At 34.6% G+C, this 21,858-nt stretch overlaps 1 protein-coding gene and 1 pseudogene across 1 annotated transcript; both read right to left on the reverse strand.

Annotated features, from left to right (window-relative positions):
* Positions 1 to 3,553: 3,553 nt before the first annotated feature.
* LOC118049685 (dihydroorotate dehydrogenase (quinone), mitochondrial-like) lies at positions 3,554 to 13,012 on the reverse strand (annotated as a pseudogene).
* Positions 13,013 to 17,665: 4,653 nt separating this feature from the next.
* Positions 17,666 to 20,009, reverse strand: LOC118049619 (cytochrome P450 726A27). Its single transcript, XM_035059660.2, has 2 exons — positions 19,034 to 20,009; positions 17,666 to 18,507 (listed from the first exon to the last, which is right to left on the reverse strand). The coding sequence occupies exons 1-2, from the start codon at positions 19,919 to 19,921 to the stop codon at positions 17,881 to 17,883; spliced, it is 1,515 nt and encodes a 504-aa protein (XP_034915551.1). The 5' UTR covers positions 19,922 to 20,009; the 3' UTR covers positions 17,666 to 17,880.
* Between the last annotated feature and the right edge of the window lie 1,849 nt (positions 20,010 to 21,858).

Genomic DNA, 21,858 nt, shown 5'->3' on the forward strand with positions numbered 1-21,858 from the left:
TGCTAATCCAAATATATCTAGAGAAGCACTGGATACAATATTAGATGAAAAATATGATATCAAACTACATTCAATACTTTAAAGGGTTAGGAGAAAGGCAAAGAAGTTTGTAGAAGGAACATATAAACTTATAAGGAGTCATTTATGAGACTTTTTTTTTTATATATAAATGGCATTGATGGATGCCTTCTAAAAGGTCCATATGAAAGTGTCTTGTTATCGATAATGGAGTTAGATGGCAACAATGGATTTTTTCTAGTTGCATATGCCATTGTGTAGGAAGAAAACAAAGACACGTGGAGACGATTCTTATACTCCTTATATGATTTTTTAAAAAATAGAGTATATTATAGCGATTTCTTGCATTACGTATGATATAAGCAAAATATATATTATCCATAATGATTAAACATGTTGTCATATCTTCAATATATGTTGACAAAACAATTATAGGGTGGTAATGTCGAAACTTAGTCTATATATATATATATATATAGGCATGATAGTCTTCTATGGTAAGTCTTTTATGTTGCATACAATGAGCCACATGCCTACAAGGAATGCATGTCATCATCCATATATATATAATGAGCATAAAATTTGGTTAAATGGATGATGACATGCATTCCTTGTAGGCATGTGGCTCATTGTATGCAACATAAAAGACTTACCATAGAAGACTATCATGCCTATATATATATATATATATATATTACAATGTTGAACTATAAGAAAGCATATTGGGAGTTTTTCCACCCATTACCTAGGCGAATCTGGATCCACGAGAAGAAGTTATCATTGTTCTACCTTTTGATCTTAAAAGAAGTGTTGGTAGACCTGAAAAGAATATTAGAAGGGAACAATAAGAAGATCAATCTAGTAATATATATAAAAAAACATATATTATGAGGTTCAATATATGCAAGCAATATGGACACAATTCAAAGACTTATTAAATAAATATTGTTGAACAAATTAGAAAATTCCATGGTGTTGCAAGTTTAAGTGGAGTTGTAATGGGTTTAAATAATGGTGATAGTATAAGAGGTACTAGCATGAGTTTAAGTGGTGTGATAGTATGGTGGGTATTGTAGGGCTTTGAGTGGTGATGGCAATATAAAGGTACTAACAAAGGTATTTTAGGTACTTTTATAGGTGTTGAAAGAGGTGTTATGGGGATTGGTAGAGTTGTGAGGAATGTTGGTAGAGGTGTGATGGGTGCTGATAATTACAATGGTGTTGACTGGGGTATGAGTGGATTTTAGAGGTTCTATAATTGTGAAAGTTGACAGAGGTGGTGGGGGAAAACTTCTAGAGATGGTGGGGGAGATTCTAAAGGTAGAGTTAAAGGTGAACATTTAGTAATATAGATGTTAGTCCTCCTCTCAACCTTTATCTCAAGATCACGTGAGACTTCACTTAAATATGCATAATGTTTACTTCTTTTTTTTTTTTACTCATAATTATACTAGTAATCAATTCGATTTTAAATTGTAAATTGTTGTTGGAACATTATCATTATCTTAACACTTAACCCAAACTAGTTGCATTGATTGAAGTATGTATTGTGGATGATTGTTGCTTTTAGACATATATAATATTTGGATTTAAGTTATGTCTAGTGCACTACTTTAATATGCATTATGTTTAGTGCATTAATTCACTATTGTAATTCATTTCATTTGAATATGATGAATCATATTGTAGTTAAGAATAGTAAAATTACACATATTAAATTAGTTATTAATAACAACTTTACACTTACAAAGCTAACTTTCATATTATGATTCTTGATCCAAACATAATGTAATTCATCTTTATTTTTATTTTATTTTATTTAGTATTTGATCAATATCATTAACATCTCATCCCTTTCTAGTAATTAAATCAATATCATTAATAGGTTTGCACCAATCAATGAATATGTTCTCGTATAACCTGTCACCACGTATGTAGAAAAGCTTGATTTTACTTGTTTTTGTTTTTTATATCCTAACAATTATCCTTTTTCTATATTTCATTCACTTTCTGTTCTTAAACTTTAGTACATCTAAGTTGTTGCAAGTTTGTAGTCTATTAGCATTTGATGAATATGATAACATTATTTCAAATGTGTAAGTTGCCGATTTTAGTTTGTGTTTTACAATGTGTGCTAGTAGTGTGTGTTTGTAAGATTTGTAGTGAAGAATTGTTTCTGGAAGGTAAAGAATTGTTGCTATAAATTTTTGTTACAAATTTGTGTAACTAATTCTAGTTTAGTGTTATTTTTTATTAAGTTGAAATGATGAACAACATTGAAAAATTATTGTTTTTGGTTGAAACTAATGAACCTTTTTCTTTTTTGGTGAACTTTTATATTTTTTATTGTCTTTAATTTGATCAAGAATTGTTGCTAGATTTATTTTATACATGATTTTAGTGGCATTTGTTTAAATAATAAAACATTGGGAAACAACTAGCTTTTATTTTATTTTATTTTAATAAAAGCCAATAATAACACAATTGTTTTTTAATTTTAGTCACCGGGGGCACTTTCATCATTAAAATTATTATAATAACAAACTTGTAGATAATGAGTGACTTTATTTTACTCCAAAATGTGGGGTGTAAAGAGTAACACAGGAGAGAAACCATAATTTCTTAAAGCTTAGATGAAAAACAATGAATCATAGTATAAGAGATTTTTTTTGTAATTGTCCCATTTTTATGTTTGGATCTTATTCAATCTCTCTTTCATATACATATTTATTTTTATTATTATTTAAATAAATAAAAAATTAATTCTAAGAAATAAAATTATTAAACACATTTAAATTCATGATCTATATTACGAGATCAAATATCTTAATCTACATCTCTCTTTTAAACTTTAAGTTTAATCTTTAGTTATTATTAATAATTTTTTTTTATTTTGTATCTATTGACATAACTAATTTTTAACATATTTAATTAAATACATGCATCAATTTATCATAAAAAGAAATTTTTTATGGTATCAAAAAACACAAACAAAAAGAACTCAAAGCAAGTTCATTGAGAGTGGTCACAATATTGGATTTGTTCCTCGTTTCACATAAATATCATTATTCAGTCTTGAGATTAAGCCTAAATATTACCAGATCGGTTTCTACAAACATATTTATTCATTATAGTTATGACCTACTTAAAGACTTGATTTGAAATTCTAAGTATACCATTTCCCTTTAAATCAATACATAAACATCTTAATTTGATTTTCCATATTGAAAAGCATATTGCTATTCCATCTTATGTGTTAAGACAGTGCAGAACAACAAGATAACAACAGGGGAAGTTTCCCCTTTCTCTAAGATATATATATATATATATATATTTCTCCAGAATTTCTATTCTATCACTTCAAAATCGTTGTCATATTGTACCAAAAACAAGAAAAAAAAAATCTCCACTCCACCCAAAAAAAGATCAGGTAAAAAAAGTGAAAGAAACTAAGCATTTTGCGGGGGAGAGAATATTGTATTTGAAAACAATTTTTAACAATTTCCAGTGTTATCATTGCTTGTATATTTCTGCTTCATTTATCAGATGACGCTCCATCTGAGTTCTTCCTTCTTTTGAAAAGCAATACACTTCCCAAAGGAAGCTTTGCTAAGAGCTTAAGTTATACACAAAAATCCTTCCATATCCCATAGAAAAACAATAAAAAAGAAAGAAGCTTTTCCCCCCTCAAAACAATTTAATGTTATACTTATATTTTCTAGACGTCGCTCCAAGAATGCAGAAACACATTGCAATGTTACCTTCATTCCAGGAATCAGGGCTGGTCCCCCATAGGAAAATCCTGTATAAAGCTGAACAAGAGTTGCTCCAGCTCGAATTTTTTTGTATGCATCCTCACCACTGAATTGTCAGCAAGTAAATTAAGTTCAGGCAACAAATTCATGAAGCAATCATACGTTAATGACACTAATGAAGATGGATTCTTTAGATTTTACCTGAAAACACCTCCACAACCTATAAATAACTCGGGAAACTTTGAACTAACAGGAAAAGGAACTATTACAGAATTCAAGCCAAACAGTATAAGATCGCATGCTTTACAGATAATATAACCCATGTTTCTAAAATTAAAGGGGGAAAAAACTATGATTATTGGAAATTTTTTTTGTTTGTTGAGAATTAAGATTATTGGAACTAGCCAGCAAAATGATTGGGTAATGGAGTTTCTTCATGGTGCATGTACTAACTTGCTCTAGTGATCTTGACCATATAATAGTCAATCCATTATCAAGTGAATGCCAAGGATGCATAGGAACTTAATTTAATATTTATCATAAGAACAACCAACATGCCCTTGTCAAAATATACATCACTTTTAAGATATTGGTAGACAAATTGAGGAGAGGTTTCCCACTCTAACCACCAGTTTCATCAGCCACTGGGTATTTCTTTACAAAATCTGGCCTTGATATGGTTGTATTCGATATAATCTAGCCCAGTAGCAGAAGAAGCAAGATCAGCCTTGATAAGTGAGTAATTAACATGATTGTGTGCAAGTATTGTTCTTATTTCTGTTGTATTAAATTCAATCTAGAAGGTCAAGGAAGGCAACCACCGCCCAGCCAGCCACTAGCAGTCACCGACCAACTGCCACTGCCCAGCCGCATGCCGCCAGCCACCTTCACACCTGAAAGTTTGATTTTTTCGTATTCTCAATTTGTGTATAAATAGGCAGCTAAGCTTATGTTGTTATGTGTGGAGAGTTTAGAGAGAAACACTAGAAGGAGAGAGAGGGTGTGTATTAAGCTTTTGTGTTATTTTAGCTTTTGTTCTTGAAATAAAACTTTGTGTTTTATCCCCTCTGAGTGTTTCAAAGCTACCACCAGTGGTTTCTCCCACCAACAATTAGTATCAGAGCCTCGTTCGTCAGAAAATAGAAGTGTTTTGGGATATACCTGAATTTTCAAAGTTGTCAAAAACAAGTTTTGATCATTCCACAATGCATAGCTCATCAATACGAACTCATTGGTGCAAGAATCAGCTTCATCGGAGATGAAGGTAGCCCACACGTGCCGCCTGAAGATTCTGCACTGTTCGCCCACGCGCGCCAGAGGTAGACGGCGACTGACATCCATGTGCGCCATATTTGAGCCGAGCCGAGCCGTTTAAGCCGCGTCCTAGTTGAGCCGCAAGCCGAGTTCAGCTGAGCCACTATCCAGCTGTAGCCGAGCCGACATAATATTCCCCAGAATATTCCCGGTTCAACTCCAGCAAACCACCCGTTGTACAGAATTGATTTTTTGATCGGTTCACCCCATTTTTTACCCATTTTCAACAAAGTCAGACCGGTTCCCTATTATTTTTAGCATTCCGGATTGATCTACAGTGTCCATTTTGCCAAATTCGGCTCCTAGAGGGTGATATAGTCATTCAAAGAGCAAAATGACTATAGAAAGTACACAAACACTCATCCCGAAGCTGACCAAAGACAACTATGATAGTTGGTGCATCAGATTAAAGGCATTCCTTGGTTCATAAGAGTGTATAGAGATTGTGTTGTATGGTTATGATGAACCAGAGTCTAAAGAAGCAGAAGATGCTCTATATGAGGCAGAAAAACAAGTTCTCAAAGCCAATAGAAAGGAGGACAACAAAGTAAAGACCATCATCTATCAAGGTCTTGATGAAGCTACATTCGAGATTATTGCTTCCGCATAAACACCAAAAGAAATATGAGAGGCTCTCCAACAAAAATACAAAGGTGCTGATAGAATCAAGAAGATTCATCTTCAATCTTTGCGAGGTGAATTTGAATTATTGCAAATAAAGTCCTCGGAGTCTATTTCTAATTATCACCCAAGAATTATGGTGATAGTCAATCAGATAAGAAGAAATGGAGAAGCCATCACAGATTCTCAAATTACTGAGAAAATTTTGAGATCCCTAGATCCAAAATTTGATTTTGTTGTTGTTGCTATTGAAGAGTCCAAAGAAGTGGACAAGTTGATAGTGGATGAGCTTATGAGTTCTTTGTATGCTCATGAGAAAAAGATTGTAAAGAGAAATGGAGATAAGGCCATTGAGCATGCCTTACAAGTAAAGCTGTCTCTCAAAGACAGATATGAGCAAGGGGAGACTTCAACAAGTGGATATACCACTCAAGCAAGAAGTTAACAATCCAGAGGAGGATTTCAATGATTCCAAGGAAGAGGATCTTGGAATACAGGCTTTAGAGGAAGAGGTGATAGAAACACCACCAGAGGAGGTCGAGGAAAACAAGCTTTCACTCCTAGAGGAAGAGGAGGCGGTTACAATAACCGTGACAAGAGAAATATTTAGTGTTATAGTTGCAATCAATTGGGGCACTATAACACTGAATGTCGAAGGAAAGCTCCGTTAGAGATACGTGAGCAAACCAACTATGCAGAGAAGGATGATAGAGGAGCAGTTGCATTACTTGTCCAACAAGGACTTAGCAATAAACATAGAATATATGGTATCTAAATTCTAGAGCCAGCAATCACATGTGTGGCCACCGAGATTTATTTGGTGATCTAGATAAGACCATACAAGGTCTAGTTACTTTTGGAGATACCTCAAAAGTTTCATTCAAAGGTAAAGGCAACATCCCAATCAAGTTGAAGAATGGAGATCATAGCTACATCGTCGATGTTTATTATGTCCCAGCCATAAAGCAGAACTTGATCAGCATAGGTCAACTTATGGAGAGAGGTTATACTCTTTTCACGAAGAATTGTCATCTGATAATTACAGACTACAATGAGAGACTAATTGCCTATGTGAAAATGTCCAAGAATAGGATGTTTCCTTTAAACATCCAGTATGATGCAGCAAGGTGTTTGAGTGTCATCACCGACAGTGAAGAATGGCTTTAGCACTTGAGGCTTAGACATCTAAATTTCACGAGTCTGAAGATGCTAGCAAGCAAGAAGATGGTCAAAGGTATGCCTTATCTTGATCATCCAGATGAAGTCTGTGAGAGTTGTGTCCTCAGCAAACATCACAGATCTAGTTTTGCCAAAGAAGTCAACTGGAAAGCAAAGAGGCCACTAGAGTTAGTGCACACAGATGTGTGTGGCCCAATAAAGCCTATGTCGACTGGACAAAATAGGTACCTCCTCACTTTTATTGATGATTTTAGCAAAAAGACATGGATATACTTTCTGAAGAGGAAGTCAGAAGTATTCAATTGTTTTAAAGATTTTAAAGCAATTATGGAAAAGCAAAATGGCTATAAGATCAGAACTGTGAGATCTGATCAAGGTGGAGAATATACAGCATATGACTTTGAAGCCTTTTGTACACAACAAGGCATCAGACATCAGACAACACCAGCTTATACACCACAGCTAAATGGTGTAGCTGAGAGGAAGAATCGAACGATTCTTGACATGGCAAGAAGTTTGCTCAAAGCAAAGAAGTTGCCCAAGTAATACTGGGCTGAAGCTGTATAATGTGCAGTATATCTATTGAATCGCAGCCCAACCAGAAGTTTGCAAGGTGTTACTCCACAAGAAGCATAGAGTCATCACAAACCAAGTGTTACTCATCTACGAGTCTTTGGTTGTGTGGCATATGCAAAGATCCCAGATGCAAGAAGGACCAAACTCGATGATAAAAGTGAAAAATGCATCTTTTTCGGATATTGTGATCGAAGGATGGGATACAAGCTGTATAATCCCATCACAAAGAAGGTAATTATGAGTAGAGATGTTATCTTTGAAGAAGATAAATCTTGGCAATGAAATGATGACCAATAAGAAGTCAAATGGATCAACACTGATTTGATCCTTGAAGATGATGAAGTACCAACAGTACTTGCAGAAGAATCGATTGTGCCAGCAGATGAACCACAAAGTTCGGTACACAGATTCCCTGTATTCAACAGGAGGAACACACCAAAATCATCATCATCAACACCACCATCAACACCACCATCAAATCCTCATTAGAAGGACCAAGAAGGATGAGAAATCTTGAAGAGCTGTACGATGCCACTCAAGTCATGGAAAATACAGCTTTATTTGGTTTCTTTGCAGATAGTGACCTACTAAGCTTCAATGAAGCTATCACAGAAGAGAAGTGGATAAAAGCAATGGATGAAGAAATACATGCCATTGAGAAGAATGATACCTGGAAGTTGACTAATGTACCAGAAAACAAGAAAGCAATAGGTGTCAAATGGGTCTACAAGATGAAGAAGAATGCAAAAGGAGAAGTGCAAAGATACAAAGCCAGATTAGTGGCTAAAGGCTATAAACAGAGAGAAGGTATTGATTATGGAGAAGTATTTGCTCCAGTAGCCCGGCTAGAGACAATCAGACTGATGATCTCACTAGCTACACAACATAGATGGAAGATCTATCAACTCGATGTGAAGTCAGCATTTCTGAATGGCTTCCTAGAAGAAGAGATCTATGTTGAACAACCACTTGGATACATTGAAGCTGAAAATGAAGGCAAAGTATACAAGTTAAAGAAAGCTCTTTATGGTTTGAAACAAGCTCCGCATGCTTGGAATACTAGAATTGACAGGTATTTTCAAGATAATGGATTTGAAAAATGTCCATATGAACACGCAATATATGTGAAGAAAGAAGTAGATGGCAGCATATTATTTGTGTGCCTATATGTTGATGACTTGATATTCACCGGCAACAACCTTACCATGTTTGAAGACTTCAAACAAAGCATGGTATAGGAGTTTGAGATGACAGATATTGGTCTAATGTCACATTTTCTTGGCTTAGAAGTAACGCAAAAAGAAGAAGGGATTTTTGTATCCCAAAGCGGTTTACGCCAAAGATATTCTTGAAATGTTCAAGATGGAAAGCTGTAATCCGGTATCAACTCCAGTTGAGAATGGAGTGGAATTGAGGAAGAGTAAAGTTGGAAATGTTGATCCAACTTACTTCAAAAGCTTAGTAGGAAGCTTAAGGTACTTGACATGTACCAGACTGGATATACTCTACGGAGTCAAACTTATCAGCAGATATATGGAGACACCAGACCAGTCTCACTTGAATGCAACCAAGAGAATTCTTCGTTACATCAAAGGCACAATAAATGAAGGTATGTTTTATACCTCAAGTAACGACTTCAATCTTGTAGGCTACTCGGATAGTGATTGGGGTATAGATCTGGATGAAAGGAAAATCACAATAGGGTTTGTCTTTTTCATGGGAGATACATCTTTCACATGGTCATCCAAGAAGCAATCGATTATAACGTCATCAAGCTGTGAAGCTGATTATGTTGCTGCCAACTCAGCTGTATGCCATTCAATATGGTTAAGGAATATGTTGAAGTTTTCGGGATTTCCTCAAGAAAATCCTACAGAGATTTATATTGACAATCAATCAGCGATTGCATTGGCAAAGAACCCTGTGTATCATGAAAGAAGTAAGCACATTGATACACGTCATCATTTTATCCGAGAACATGTGAAGAATAAAGAAGTCAAATTGTTATCCTGCAAAACAAATGATCAAGTTGCAGATATATTTACAAAGCCATTGAAGGGAGAAGTATTTATCATATTAAAGTTCATGCTTGGTATGACATCCCTCGATTGAGTTTAAAGGGGAGATTTGTTGTATTAAACTCAATCTAGAAGGTCATGGAAGGCAACCACCGCCCAGCCAGCTACCAGCTATCATCGACCAGCCGCCAGCCACCAGCAGCCACTGCCTAGCTGCATGCTGCCAGCCACCTTCACACCTGAAAGTTTGATTTTTTCGTATTCTCAATTTATATATAAATAGGCAGCTAAGCTTATGTTATTATGTGTGGAGAGTTTAGAGAGAAACACTAGAAAGAGAGAGAGGGTGTGTGTTAAGCTTTTGTGTTATTGTAAGCTTTTGTTCTTGAAATAAAACTTAGTGTTTTATCCCCTTTGAGTGTTTCAAAGCCACCACCAGTGATTTCTCCCACTAATAATTTCTGCGGTGAGTAGGATATATATATATATATATATATATATATATATAGGAACCACTTCATAGATGGCTTTATCAACCATACTTGTAACCAAGTCATCAATTGTTGTAAGAAACTAATTAGAAAGCTTCATTCATCTGAAAAGTAACCAAAGTTCTGAACACAAAAACACGAATGTCCAGCTAAAAGTAAAACCAGATGGAGTTCTTGATGGGAACAAGACATACCAGTCCATCCAAGCGGAGTGCAAGAGAAACCTACAAGAAATCACAAACAAGGAACTATAAGAGTGCTGCATGTGGAAGTGGAGAACGGATATGAAAATAAGAGCAGTTACACACTGCTGCAATGTCTTCAAGGTCTTCCTTGGACAGGTCAGGAGCAATTTTCACAAGCAAAGGAGGAGGACCCTCCTCACCCCATTGCATTTCATCACGAGCAGCTTGGACCTAAATGAAATGCAAAAAAAAAAAAAAAAAGGTTAACTAAGCATCATAAAATTTCAAAAGAGGTGTAAGTCAGGCGTAAGCATCCATACCTTCTTAACTAGGTCCTTTAATTGCTTTCTTCCCTGAAGCATACACAATCCAGGAGTATTGGGTGATGAAACGTTAATAACCTATGCAAGACAAGAACATATTTTCAAATCATATCAAACAGAATTCAATTCCTCTTAGTCTGTCATGTACTTGCCTAGGTAAAAGGGCATATGCTATCGGCATTCCATTTTTCATTTTCACAGTGTGCATAAAAGTATCGTCAAGTGAAGCGCATGTAGCTAGATGATGGAGTGCCATTAACATTTGTAAGAAAAACCACAAGCTTTCATGAACCGGAAGATAGAAGAACAAAAAGAAAGACAGATATGGAAAGAAAGTTCTACCAGGTAATCGGAATATTGGGACAATGTATGAACCCCTTGTACATAATCTGCAGCAGCATCTTCACTTGTCTTGTTCTTTCCCAGATTGACCCCGAGAATGCCAGGACCAGCTTTGCCTCCATGTATGACTTCGTTGTTAGAGGTAGATGAAGCGCTTGAAGTTCATCCAACTTTCTTTTTCCATGTTGTGCACCCAATCGCTTTGCAACAGCTACAATGCCTTCACTATTAAATCCCCAGCGATTGATAATTGCACTGGCACAAACATATATAAAGCAATCATATATATCAGTACTGAAACACTTTTCTAGAAACAAATTTACAATAATTTTTTTTTTCTGAAGTCCATACGATAAAAAAATGGTTTCTTTCACATGTCCAAGCACCAAAGAATCAAATTTTCACTAATCCAAGAACCATCCACCACCACTACTAGATGCACTGGAAAAAGAGGGGTATTCTCTCCCTTCCTGACGCAATCTGAAGATACGTTGCTTTGGATTTCCCTCTTGTCACTACGTGAAGCAGGGTTGCAAATCTACAAAATCGTTGCTAAAACAATTTAGCAACAGAATCAGCAACAACACAAATCGAATGCACATTTTTTGCACAGCAACGGAAAATCCGTTGCTAAAACAACGGATACTAGCCAAGCAGTTTGGTGAATCAGCCGTTCAACAGCCTCAACATTTTTATCAAAGCCAGCAGCTAGACCTATAGGGTTGGAGAACTTCCTACCCAAATGGAGTCTTGGCCAGATCCCGCCATGGTAAAACTGAAGGATCAGGCCTCTACTCTCTCGGAACCCAACCACGAGCAGCTGCTGAGACAGCAAGCTTATGAGCAAACTCAGCATCTAAAAGGGAAAAAAATGGATTCACGAGTTTCGTTGCATTGAATAGCCAACCACCGCAAGAAAATTCTACACAGAATAAGTTTAAATCCCAAGAATAAAATACAAGTATTCGAGGTACTTTCAAATTGAACTCGTACCATGAGTGATTCATGAGATTATCTAGTAATGTAAATTTATTCAATACTATAAAAGCTTCAAAGAATATAAACAAAGCATGATTATCAGAATCTATCATGGTATGTATCCAAATTCTTTCAATAAATCAAGCAGTCATTCATGTTTAAATTCTTGTTCATGGTACATTCATATATAAATCATTACTCTGGAATTAGAGTTCCAATATGCATGCAACAAGTTTAATAAGTATGCCCATTATATAGCTATTACCCATCCTTACACTCATCTATAGTTGCTAAAGCTTTAATGGACAACATTTACAAATCGCATGGCTTACCTGCCACTATAGTTAGTGTTAGGGATGCTGTGTGTGTTTTTAAGCCAGTTTTGGAAGCACCTATTTTCCTTTCAAGGAGTGGATTTATATGTTATTCGTCTGCTTATCACCCCCAGTTTGATTGAAGAATAATCTAACATTGAAGAATAATCTAACATCAGCTCAATATCGAATGACTCAGTTAGTTAATAAGAAGAGGAGTGAAAGGACATTCAACATTGGTGACTTTTAAGTCTTCTTCAAACCGTAGCCATGGATAGAAAATAGTAGCTCATAGAAGTTCATAAAAACTGGCATTGCTCCTTACCAAGTGGGGGAGAGGATTGGTACGATGGCTTATAAGGTAGACTTACCTCCCTCTGCAACTTTTCCATCTTGTGTTTCATGTGTCGCAGTTAAAGAAACAGTAAGGAAACAAGAAGGTGCATGTCAGCCTACCTGATTTACCCAGGGAAACCATTCTTCATCCACAAGCTGTTTTGGGCAGAAGGATAGTGAAAAAGAACAATCAAGCTGCTACGTAGGTGTTAATACCATGGAAAGGGGCGTTGTCACAAGTTTAAACCTTGGAAAAGAAGATCAAGAAGCAGAGAGTAAGAAGGAATAGTAATTTGTGGAAATAAAATGACCGTTGGAAACATATATGAGAATTCAAATGTAATCAAAACGCATGTCTGGTTTGTAAATGATGCGCAACGTTATAATTAGCCATCAAATGGTGCCACATGTGGCTATAGTTGTAGCAGTAAAAAAAGGAACATTAGTTTTTCTGGAAGGGATTCCCAAGCTTACGCTCATACATGAACATGGAACCTGTGGCATTCTCTTCTCTCCCTCCCTGTGATTCATTGTCCTTCCTCTTCCAGTAAATATGCACCATCCCTTCATGTGTTAATACCTTGCTTTTCCCATATTCCTTCATCAAGCTTCATTAAACACTATCATCATCTTTGGAGTTCATCCAAGTTGGTACCCTCAATTTGAAACTTGCATTAGTCTCACTTCATTTAGTGGACTGTGGGATCCAGTAATTTTATAGGTGTAATTTCTATCAATTTTGTTAATTTTCACATTATGTATTATTTAATAATAAAAAGAAAAACGTGATAGATTATATGATTTTGATATAAAAATCACATAATATACCTACCAAATTGAAAAATTGTTAACATACAAGTGAAATTGAATTTTTTTAACAAATACATGATGCAAAGTATTAGGCCTTGCTTTATAATAACAAGAAAAGAATTGATTCAATTTTTCAAGGAGCCCAGTGCACAAAATACCAAGAGGACGTCTAAAATGGAGTCCAATTTCCATAGGCTTTAAACCTAATAAAAGACATCAGCCTCCAAAAATAAAAACTTAGTTTGATTATCTTGTTGTTGATAGCATTCTATCTACATTCAGTTAATGTTGTTAAAATTACAAGTTGACCTTTTAAAACTCAATCTTTTTATACAAAGACAATCCATGTAAGTCATTGGAACATTGATAAACTCCCTGACTATACGGGACTAGGTTTTATTGTGAAACTTTTTTTCTACATTCCACTATATATGCTATATACCGTTGAACTTATTTTCACGTCATTCACCTCAAGATGGCCGATAGAATAATTAATGAAGATGTAATCTTATCTCCCAGCCCGACTTTTTTTTTTTTTAATCTAAATCGAAACACTACTTTCATACCCCAATAATTCACTAAATCTTTTTACTTTGCCAACTAGTATATTTCCAAAATCACATCAAAATCAACCATTTCTACGACATTTAAGATCTTTTATAAAGATCATGTCTCCAATATCTATTCCATAATCCAGATACACATACTCCACCAATATTAATTCATATAAAGGAGTAGAGATTGAAATAGAGAATCCTAACAGATTTGGTTGCCTATATAACCTCATGGAAAAATACTGGGACATAAACAAATAGGTTGTACTCGTATTAAATAAGACTTTGGCTTCAAACGAGTAAACAATAAGAATACTTGAAACAATTGTGTTAGATGCCTGAGCATCCTGCTAAGTCAAGACAAAAACTTTGGCATACCTCTGTCCCTATTGTATCTGGCCTTTATCTCCTACACCCTGACCTCTATAACCATGGCCACCAAAATCTCTACTACCATAAGCCATAAATTGGCTTGTCAATGGTGCTTGAATAAGAGGCTGAATTGAAGCATATGCTCTCGAAGCATATAGTTGTCTTCTAAGACACTCCCAAAAATTATGTCCTATTTAGCCATAACCAAAATAAGCCTAGTCCTCCTATAACACTATGTATTAGTATGGCTTTCTTCATAGTGTTGACATGAAGATTTGTCCCTAGATGAAACAAATGAGCTACGAGGTGAAGTCTCAATTGAACTCTAACTATAGCTTCAAGCACTAATATTGTCATTTTGATTGCCTAAGCTGCTGGCAAAAGATCTTTGTCTAAACATTCTCAAAACCTATAAGCCCTAACAACCACTTCATCCTTTAAATGGACCTGCACTCGATCCTTACTGTCTAAAAACTGACTCTCTTTTCTAGGCCTTTTAGACTGGCCTATAGCCATATCTTCTAATTCTTATGCTTCAATCAACCTAGTGCTATCAACTACTAAGAAGTAAAATGGAAACACTTGAGACACTATCACCATATACATCAAAGATTTGAGCTCTCTAATGAACCTCTTAACTTCTCACTCCTTAGTGGGTAAAAGATGTGTGTCATGCCTTAAAAATTGAGTAAACTTTAAACCATACTCATCCACTATTATAATCCCATAAGATAGCTTCTTATACTCATACACTCGAGCATACCTAATACTTTGAGGAAGAAATCTGTCCAAGAATATGGTGTTAAACTCGTTCCTAGCCTCGCTCTTTTCCCAGACTCAAACCAAGAGATGGCTACTTCTCCCTCTAACTTAAATAATGCCAAACTCATAGCTCAATGGTTTGTACACCTTAAAGCTTTACACCGCCATCATATGTCATCTAGCAACCTTTAAGAATCCTCTAAGTTGTACATCCAATAAAGGTAGGAGATGTTAACTTCATAAATTCATTCAACGACACATTGACTGCTTAAACAGTTTGGGATGATGATGGTACATCTTTATCCTTTCTTTGATCTCTTTCCATACTAAACTCTATCTATGTTTGCAAAGCCTGGCTAAACTGTTGTAATTTTATAAGGGATTTGAGGTTAACTACTCCTCCACCTGTTTAATCAACCACATTCTCCTCTTTTAACTCATGAGGATCATCCTCTACTAGTGAAGGTACCTCCTTAACATGTTGAAGTGTGAGTACACTGCCCTTCCTTATTTTCCTTACAGTCCTCAACTGTACAATATGGACACCATCTTGATTGTACCTACTTTAATAGTACCAATTATTTGTCTATTCCCCAACATTTCCTTTAAGGAGCAAGAGCACTTAAGTCATGCTAGAACAATAACATGATAATTATCATAAAATTATAGGAAAATATATCTACACAAAGTTCAAGGAGTTAAAGAAGACATGCTTGATGAGAATTCAAAAACCTAAGGACAACAAACAAAACGATATAGATCCTAATGTTTCACGTATTACAAAATTAATTATATTACTATTTCTTTGACCTATAGCTTTAATACCAAGTTTTTCATAACTCGATTCCTGGATCCATGATTAACACATATGCAAGGTTCCCCTTTAGGTTTACATACCTCTACGAACCAAGACTTACATACAAGCTTTTACCATTTAAACAAACTAGAGATCTAAATAGCTTCTGATACCATAATTAAAGTCCATAATATAAATCAACATCTTAACACATGACTTAATACAAATATTATAATTGTGGTGCTCTAACTAGATATAACAAAACAATATTAAATACAATAAAAGAGTGGGTTCTAAAGTCCAACAAAATTAACCTGCTATAAAAACTTTATGCCTGAAAAGGATAAATAACAAGAGGGTGATTTCAATAACTTAGTGAGTAAATAACATTCAATATACCCATATGTGGTAATTAGGCAAAGAGAAACATATACAAATTTGACTTTAAGCTTTTACAATAAAGTTTAATAAACAAGCCATAACAAGGAATATCATAAGGTAAGGCTTGTAAAAAAATCAAAATGCAATGAGCATGCGGCTCCAAACTCTGGAATGATCAGTTTGCACAAGTTGGTGACTCTCCTAGGCCATTCTTGGTCGTACAGTTCTGGTATAGACAATTTCATTTGTATCTATTCTATCTAGTTGCTATCGACCCCTACCAACTAAGGTTTAAATATAATGTGCACAAAAATTAACACTACCATATTAGTATGGGTATTCTAAGTAGTATATCAAAATATCATTTCATAATCAAACAAATAGAATTATATCTTAACATCAATCAAATGAGCTATTAAATAAGATATACACATATCTCATATCTAGAATTTATATTCAACAAATGATCATGTTTTATAATAACTATAACACACACACACACACACACACACACACAACATATATAATATATATATATATTAATTGATAACAATTATTAGCATCACACTATAATCAATTAATCAATTACATGTAATCAATCCATCAATTAATATTCTAGAATACAACTTCAAACCCTAAAACTTAACAAAACCAAAAATTAAAACTAAAAATCATAATTATACACATTAAAACATAAACCTTACCTTAAACTCGTAATTTCTTCAATTCTCTTCTCTTTCCTCTTCTCTTTCTTCTCACGGTTTATCTCTCTAAAAAAAAATGATTTCTCCTTTTTGAGTTTTTTTCATCTTCCTCAAATATTTATCAAACTCTTGCTCAATTACTACAACATTGTCTAAGCCTCCAAGAACATTGCTGTCTTTTCCTATTAATTCTTTCTCGTTTTTTTTCAAAACATCACAAGCAGAATGTGGCAATGCACTGACAATTTAAACTGCTGCATTTCAAAAGCTAGTATCTTTTTATGTCAAATATTTTGCAGAAAGTTATGATGAAGCTGAGCTTATTAGACTAAGCTCCTTTTCAGCATTTCTATTTTCTATTAGGATCTGATCAGTACCCTTGCTTGCACTAAGACTCGAAGGACTTCCCACTGGTTCCAACAAGTGATCCTGTTTGTTTGGATTTTTTACTTGGTACATTAAGCGTTGCTTCCCGCAGTTGCTGGTTTATAAAATCCAAGCATGGACAAAAACTGCAGCGTAGCAGGAGCAGCGAATCACAAAATTGGAGGTAACATCAATTTAGCAGCCAATCAGATTACTATCCACAGAGCAAGCCCCAAGCAGCAGAGAATATCCACAGACTTAGCTCTGAAAGTGGTTAAACATTAAAAAACAAGTAGAGTGGTTCCAAGCCTCAACAGAGAATTCAGGGTCAACGATGGCCGAACAATCCAACACACCCAGCCACAACTCCATATTCGTGTAGACAAAGCCATGGTTGTGGCACTTCTCTTCCACTACTCAAATTAAGTATATATAAATTGAATATAAAGCTGCTTACCAAGATCACGACGAACTTTGCTATCTGAGAGTCGAAAATTGTTTATTTTCCACAAGGGTGAACTTCCCGAGTTCTTGGAAATACATAAGAAACACATTTAGCTAACGTTCTATTGTTTACTTTAACTTGCACAATCACAAGAACATCACAATGTAAAAACTAAGTAGTTTAGTACAAGTAGATTTTATTCAGGGACCGAAACTTAGGTGAAACTGTCACAGACTTTCATCACTCCACAGGCAAAGGACAAGGACCATATGGAATGGGAATCAAGTCAAGATAATGTTTTTTCGTAACTGTTCCCCCAAAAGCCTCATTCATGTCAAGATCTTCTAAAGCTGCTCCATTGGAAAGTTTCCAATCGAAATGGTATAGCAGCCGTGCAAGCAGAAGCTCAGCATTACCTATACCGAACAGCATGCCAGGGCACATCCTCTTTCCAGCACCAAATGGGATAAATTCAAAATTTGTACCCTTGTAATCAACTGAACTATCTTGGAATCTCTCTGGATAGAATTTCTCTGCTTCAGTCCAATCATTCGAATCCCTACCAATTGCCCATGCATTGATTATTACTTTACTTTTAGCTTGTATGACATATCCATTAATCTCGCATGTCTTGCTGCATTCCCTTGGAATCAAAGAAATGGGTGGATGTAGTCTCAGAGTTTCTTTGATGACCAGCTTCAAGAATTTCAGATTTTTAAGACCTGTTTCATCAACATTCTCTGAATCACTAAAGACTTGCCTCACTTCCTCTTGTGCCTTTTTCATTACCCTTGGATTTTTCAACATTTCTGACATTGACCATTCCAAAAGTGTTGATGTTGTTTCACTCCCAGCACCAAACATTTCCTGTAACAGGACTTGCGAGTTAGGGAGCTGATCATATCTTTCTTAGTTAGTGCATAGAAATCATATATCAATTCAACTTGGAGAGATAATTGTTTTCTTGATTATGGATCTCTAATTGTTTAACCTTGGTGTGTGTGAATTGGGATCAGTATTGATCGTTTAACTACTTGTCCCTTCTCCAGCGCCTTTTTGAAGGCGTGGAAAGGCACGATTTTCTACAACAACCGGTCCAACTATTGTGTCATGATGTCCGTGATCTCCAAGATCCAGCCACCTCTTTAGCAGGATTCGACCGTGACTCAGGTCACTGAATTGATTTGTTTCAAACATCCAGTTCAATGACGGGCTGGTGTCTTTAAAGACACCGGAGAAGGCACAACATATATAGACTTAAATTTGAGTTCGAATACCTTACACAAGTTAGACCAAATGTTCTTGAATTTAAGTAGCATCAGGTGTGCAGGCATATATATATTTAAAACATGTGTGAAATGTGATGCACAAACAGATTTATATATGTACTAACCATGATGATTGCTTTGATGCTGTCTGTTGTTAAAGGAAATTCAAGGCTTCCTTGATTCTGTAGATTTAGAAGAACATCCAGAAGAACTTCCACTTCGTTGTCTTGATCGGTCTTCGTCTCTTCCTTGCTGGCTCTACGTTCATTTATAATGTTTTCAAGGATCTCATCTGCTTCTTTATGCGACCTTTCGAGTCTAGACCTCAGCTTACTGATCATGTACAAGAACTTAGCAGAAGGGAACACATCTACAATATTCAGACCAGCCAAAGCCTCTGCCACATCTTCAATGATCGGTAAGAAGGCTTCTTGGTTTTTGGATTTCTTACCGATGCTTGTTCTTGCAATGACGCCGTTTGATAAGTCAAGCATCATTTTGCTAAGGTTGATTGGCGAACCGGCTTTCGCATAAATATTTCTAATAAAATTGGATACCTCTTCTTCCCTTACTGATCTGAATGATCTTACACGTTTTGCACTAAATAGTTCCAACGTGCAAACTTTCCTCATTTGTCTCCAATAGTCTCCATATGGTGCAAACCCAATGTTCTTGCGATTGTAAAACATGATATTTGCAACAAGGAGACAAGGTCTCTCGACAAAGTTGATCTCGTGTGTTTTCATTACTTCTTTTGCTGCTTCTCCTGAAGAAACAACGACAGTTGGGACTTCTCCAATTTGCAGTTGCATGACGGGTCCATATTTCTTGGCCATGTCTGTGAGGCCATGATGGGGAAGAGAGCCAGCTAGCTGGTGAATGTTTCCGATGAGGGGTAATTTCCATGGCCCTGGAGGTAAGGCTGGAGTTGAGCCATTGCCTTTCGATTTCTTCCACAATCTCAGTACAGCAAAGATAAAGAGAAGGCTGGCTAGAAGGATTGGGAATTCCATAACGAGAAAATCGATAGGATTAATGGCTAACGCTGCAGCTAGTGAAATTGGCAAGGGAGGCTAATGTATCATTCCTGCCCTTTTATCATAATCTCTCTCAAGTTGCAATTAAAAATATCTAGGGCCATGCTATGATCATGACGAAGGGGGACAAAAATTTCCAATTCAGCAACAAGAATCGACGTCGGGCTGGCCCCATCATGAATCGATCTTTCTTTTTATAAAAAAAAAAAGTTTTTAAAACATTAAAATAAATAAAGCTTAAGACCCCTAATAATTTTTTAAATTGTATGGCGATTAAGAGGGTGTTTAGGAATGTTTTTCAAAAGTGTTTTTAAAAAAATTTGAAAATTTTTTATTTATTTTTTGTTTTGAATTGATATGTTTTTGATGTTTTCAAATTATTTTGATGTGCTGATCTTAAAAATAATTTTTAAAAAATAAAAAAAATATTATTGACATGTTTTTTTAAATAAAAAATATTTTAAAAAAATAACAACAACTATATTTTCAAACACGCTTTGACGTGGGAGGAATTCTTACCAGCTAAACGAAAAGAAATGATGATGAAAAGAGGCACACCCACTAATAATGTATATGCATCTAGCACGGCTGTACCAAGTCCCCACACAAAGCCAAAGGGTTAATTTGCTGTGCTATTTATGTTATATTTTAAATAACTAAATAATGTTTGATTAAGAGAATGTTTATAAGTTTGATTGTGATTTTTTTAGAAAATATTTTTTGTTTGGAAATCTATTAAAATAATCTGAAAATAAAAAAAATATATTAATTTGAAGTAAATAAAAAAATTTAAATTATATTAATTTGCTTTTGAAATATAAAATTATCAATCAATATTATACTAAAATAATAATAAAAAGAAATACTATTTTTAGTATTAAATGATTTATGACTTCTTAAACCCCTATAACATGTGAACATATTTATAAAATAATTCTCAAGTTTTTTTTTTCTAAATAAAATTGAATAAGGTAGTAATATATATAGACACTTCATCTGAATAAAATCATTTTTATATATAAAAACATAGACTTTATAATAAGCCGTTATTTTTTCGATTTAAAGTGATATTGTTTTGTTCTCAAAGCAAAATAAATAGCAACCAAAGATTCATTTTAGAAAAAAAAAAATATTGATTTCATAATTTATAATTTATAAACAATTTTTTTTAAAAAAAAATTATGTCATGCTGATAATCTAGCTAATCATTTAATTGAGTTTTTTAGTGCCCACTTTACGTTTTAATTTTATTCAAATATATAATACAAACTAAGAATTCACACGTGAGAAGAAAATCACCATATATGCTAACCCTTAACCTAAATTTCTCCATCCTCTCTTTTTTTTCTCATTCATGGCCTCCTATTCAAAGTTTTTGACTTTGACCAACAATTTTCATGGAATTTTCTTTACATCTGAATATATAATTTGTTATTCTTCTTTATTCCAGAATGTATTATACCCGGTAGGGAAGTGTTACAGGTACAAATGATAGTGATGGTAATTAATAAAAATAAATTAAAATAAATTATAAAGGTTAATTTTTAATTAATTTAATGAAATTAAAAAAATATTAATAAAAAAACTCAAATCAATCTAAATTAACCTGTCGCAATCTAATGATTAAAATTTTATGTCGGTATTTCCATTTATATTTATCAATTTTCTGGTAGTATTAGTTTTTGAAATTTTGCAATTTTAACTGGATTTTCCCTAAATCACATTTTGCTTTTTAATTTTTTCCTTAACTAAATTGATTTAGACCTCAAATTTAACCACTACACATGTTATAATTTATTTTTGGTTCCCAAATCTATGCAACTTTAGCCAATTTGACTTCCAATTTTGATTTTGTTCTTTTTTTTTTTTTTCCCTCTTTGTATGGTTTCTTCCAAAACCTCATATTTGTGACA

This window comes from Populus alba, chromosome 7 (genome assembly GCF_005239225.2).
Source record: "Populus alba chromosome 7, ASM523922v2, whole genome shotgun sequence".
Taxonomy (NCBI): domain Eukaryota; kingdom Viridiplantae; phylum Streptophyta; class Magnoliopsida; order Malpighiales; family Salicaceae; genus Populus; species Populus alba.

Coding starts and splice junctions, on each gene's coding strand:
- LOC118049619 (XM_035059660.2), bottom strand. CDS start 19,921: ATGGAATTCCCAATCCTTCTAGCCAGCCTTCTCTTTATCTTTGCTGTA. Junction 18,508..19,033: donor GCATCAAAGCAATCATCATG/GTTAGTACATAT, acceptor GTCCTGTTACAG/GAAATGTTTGGTGCTGGGAG.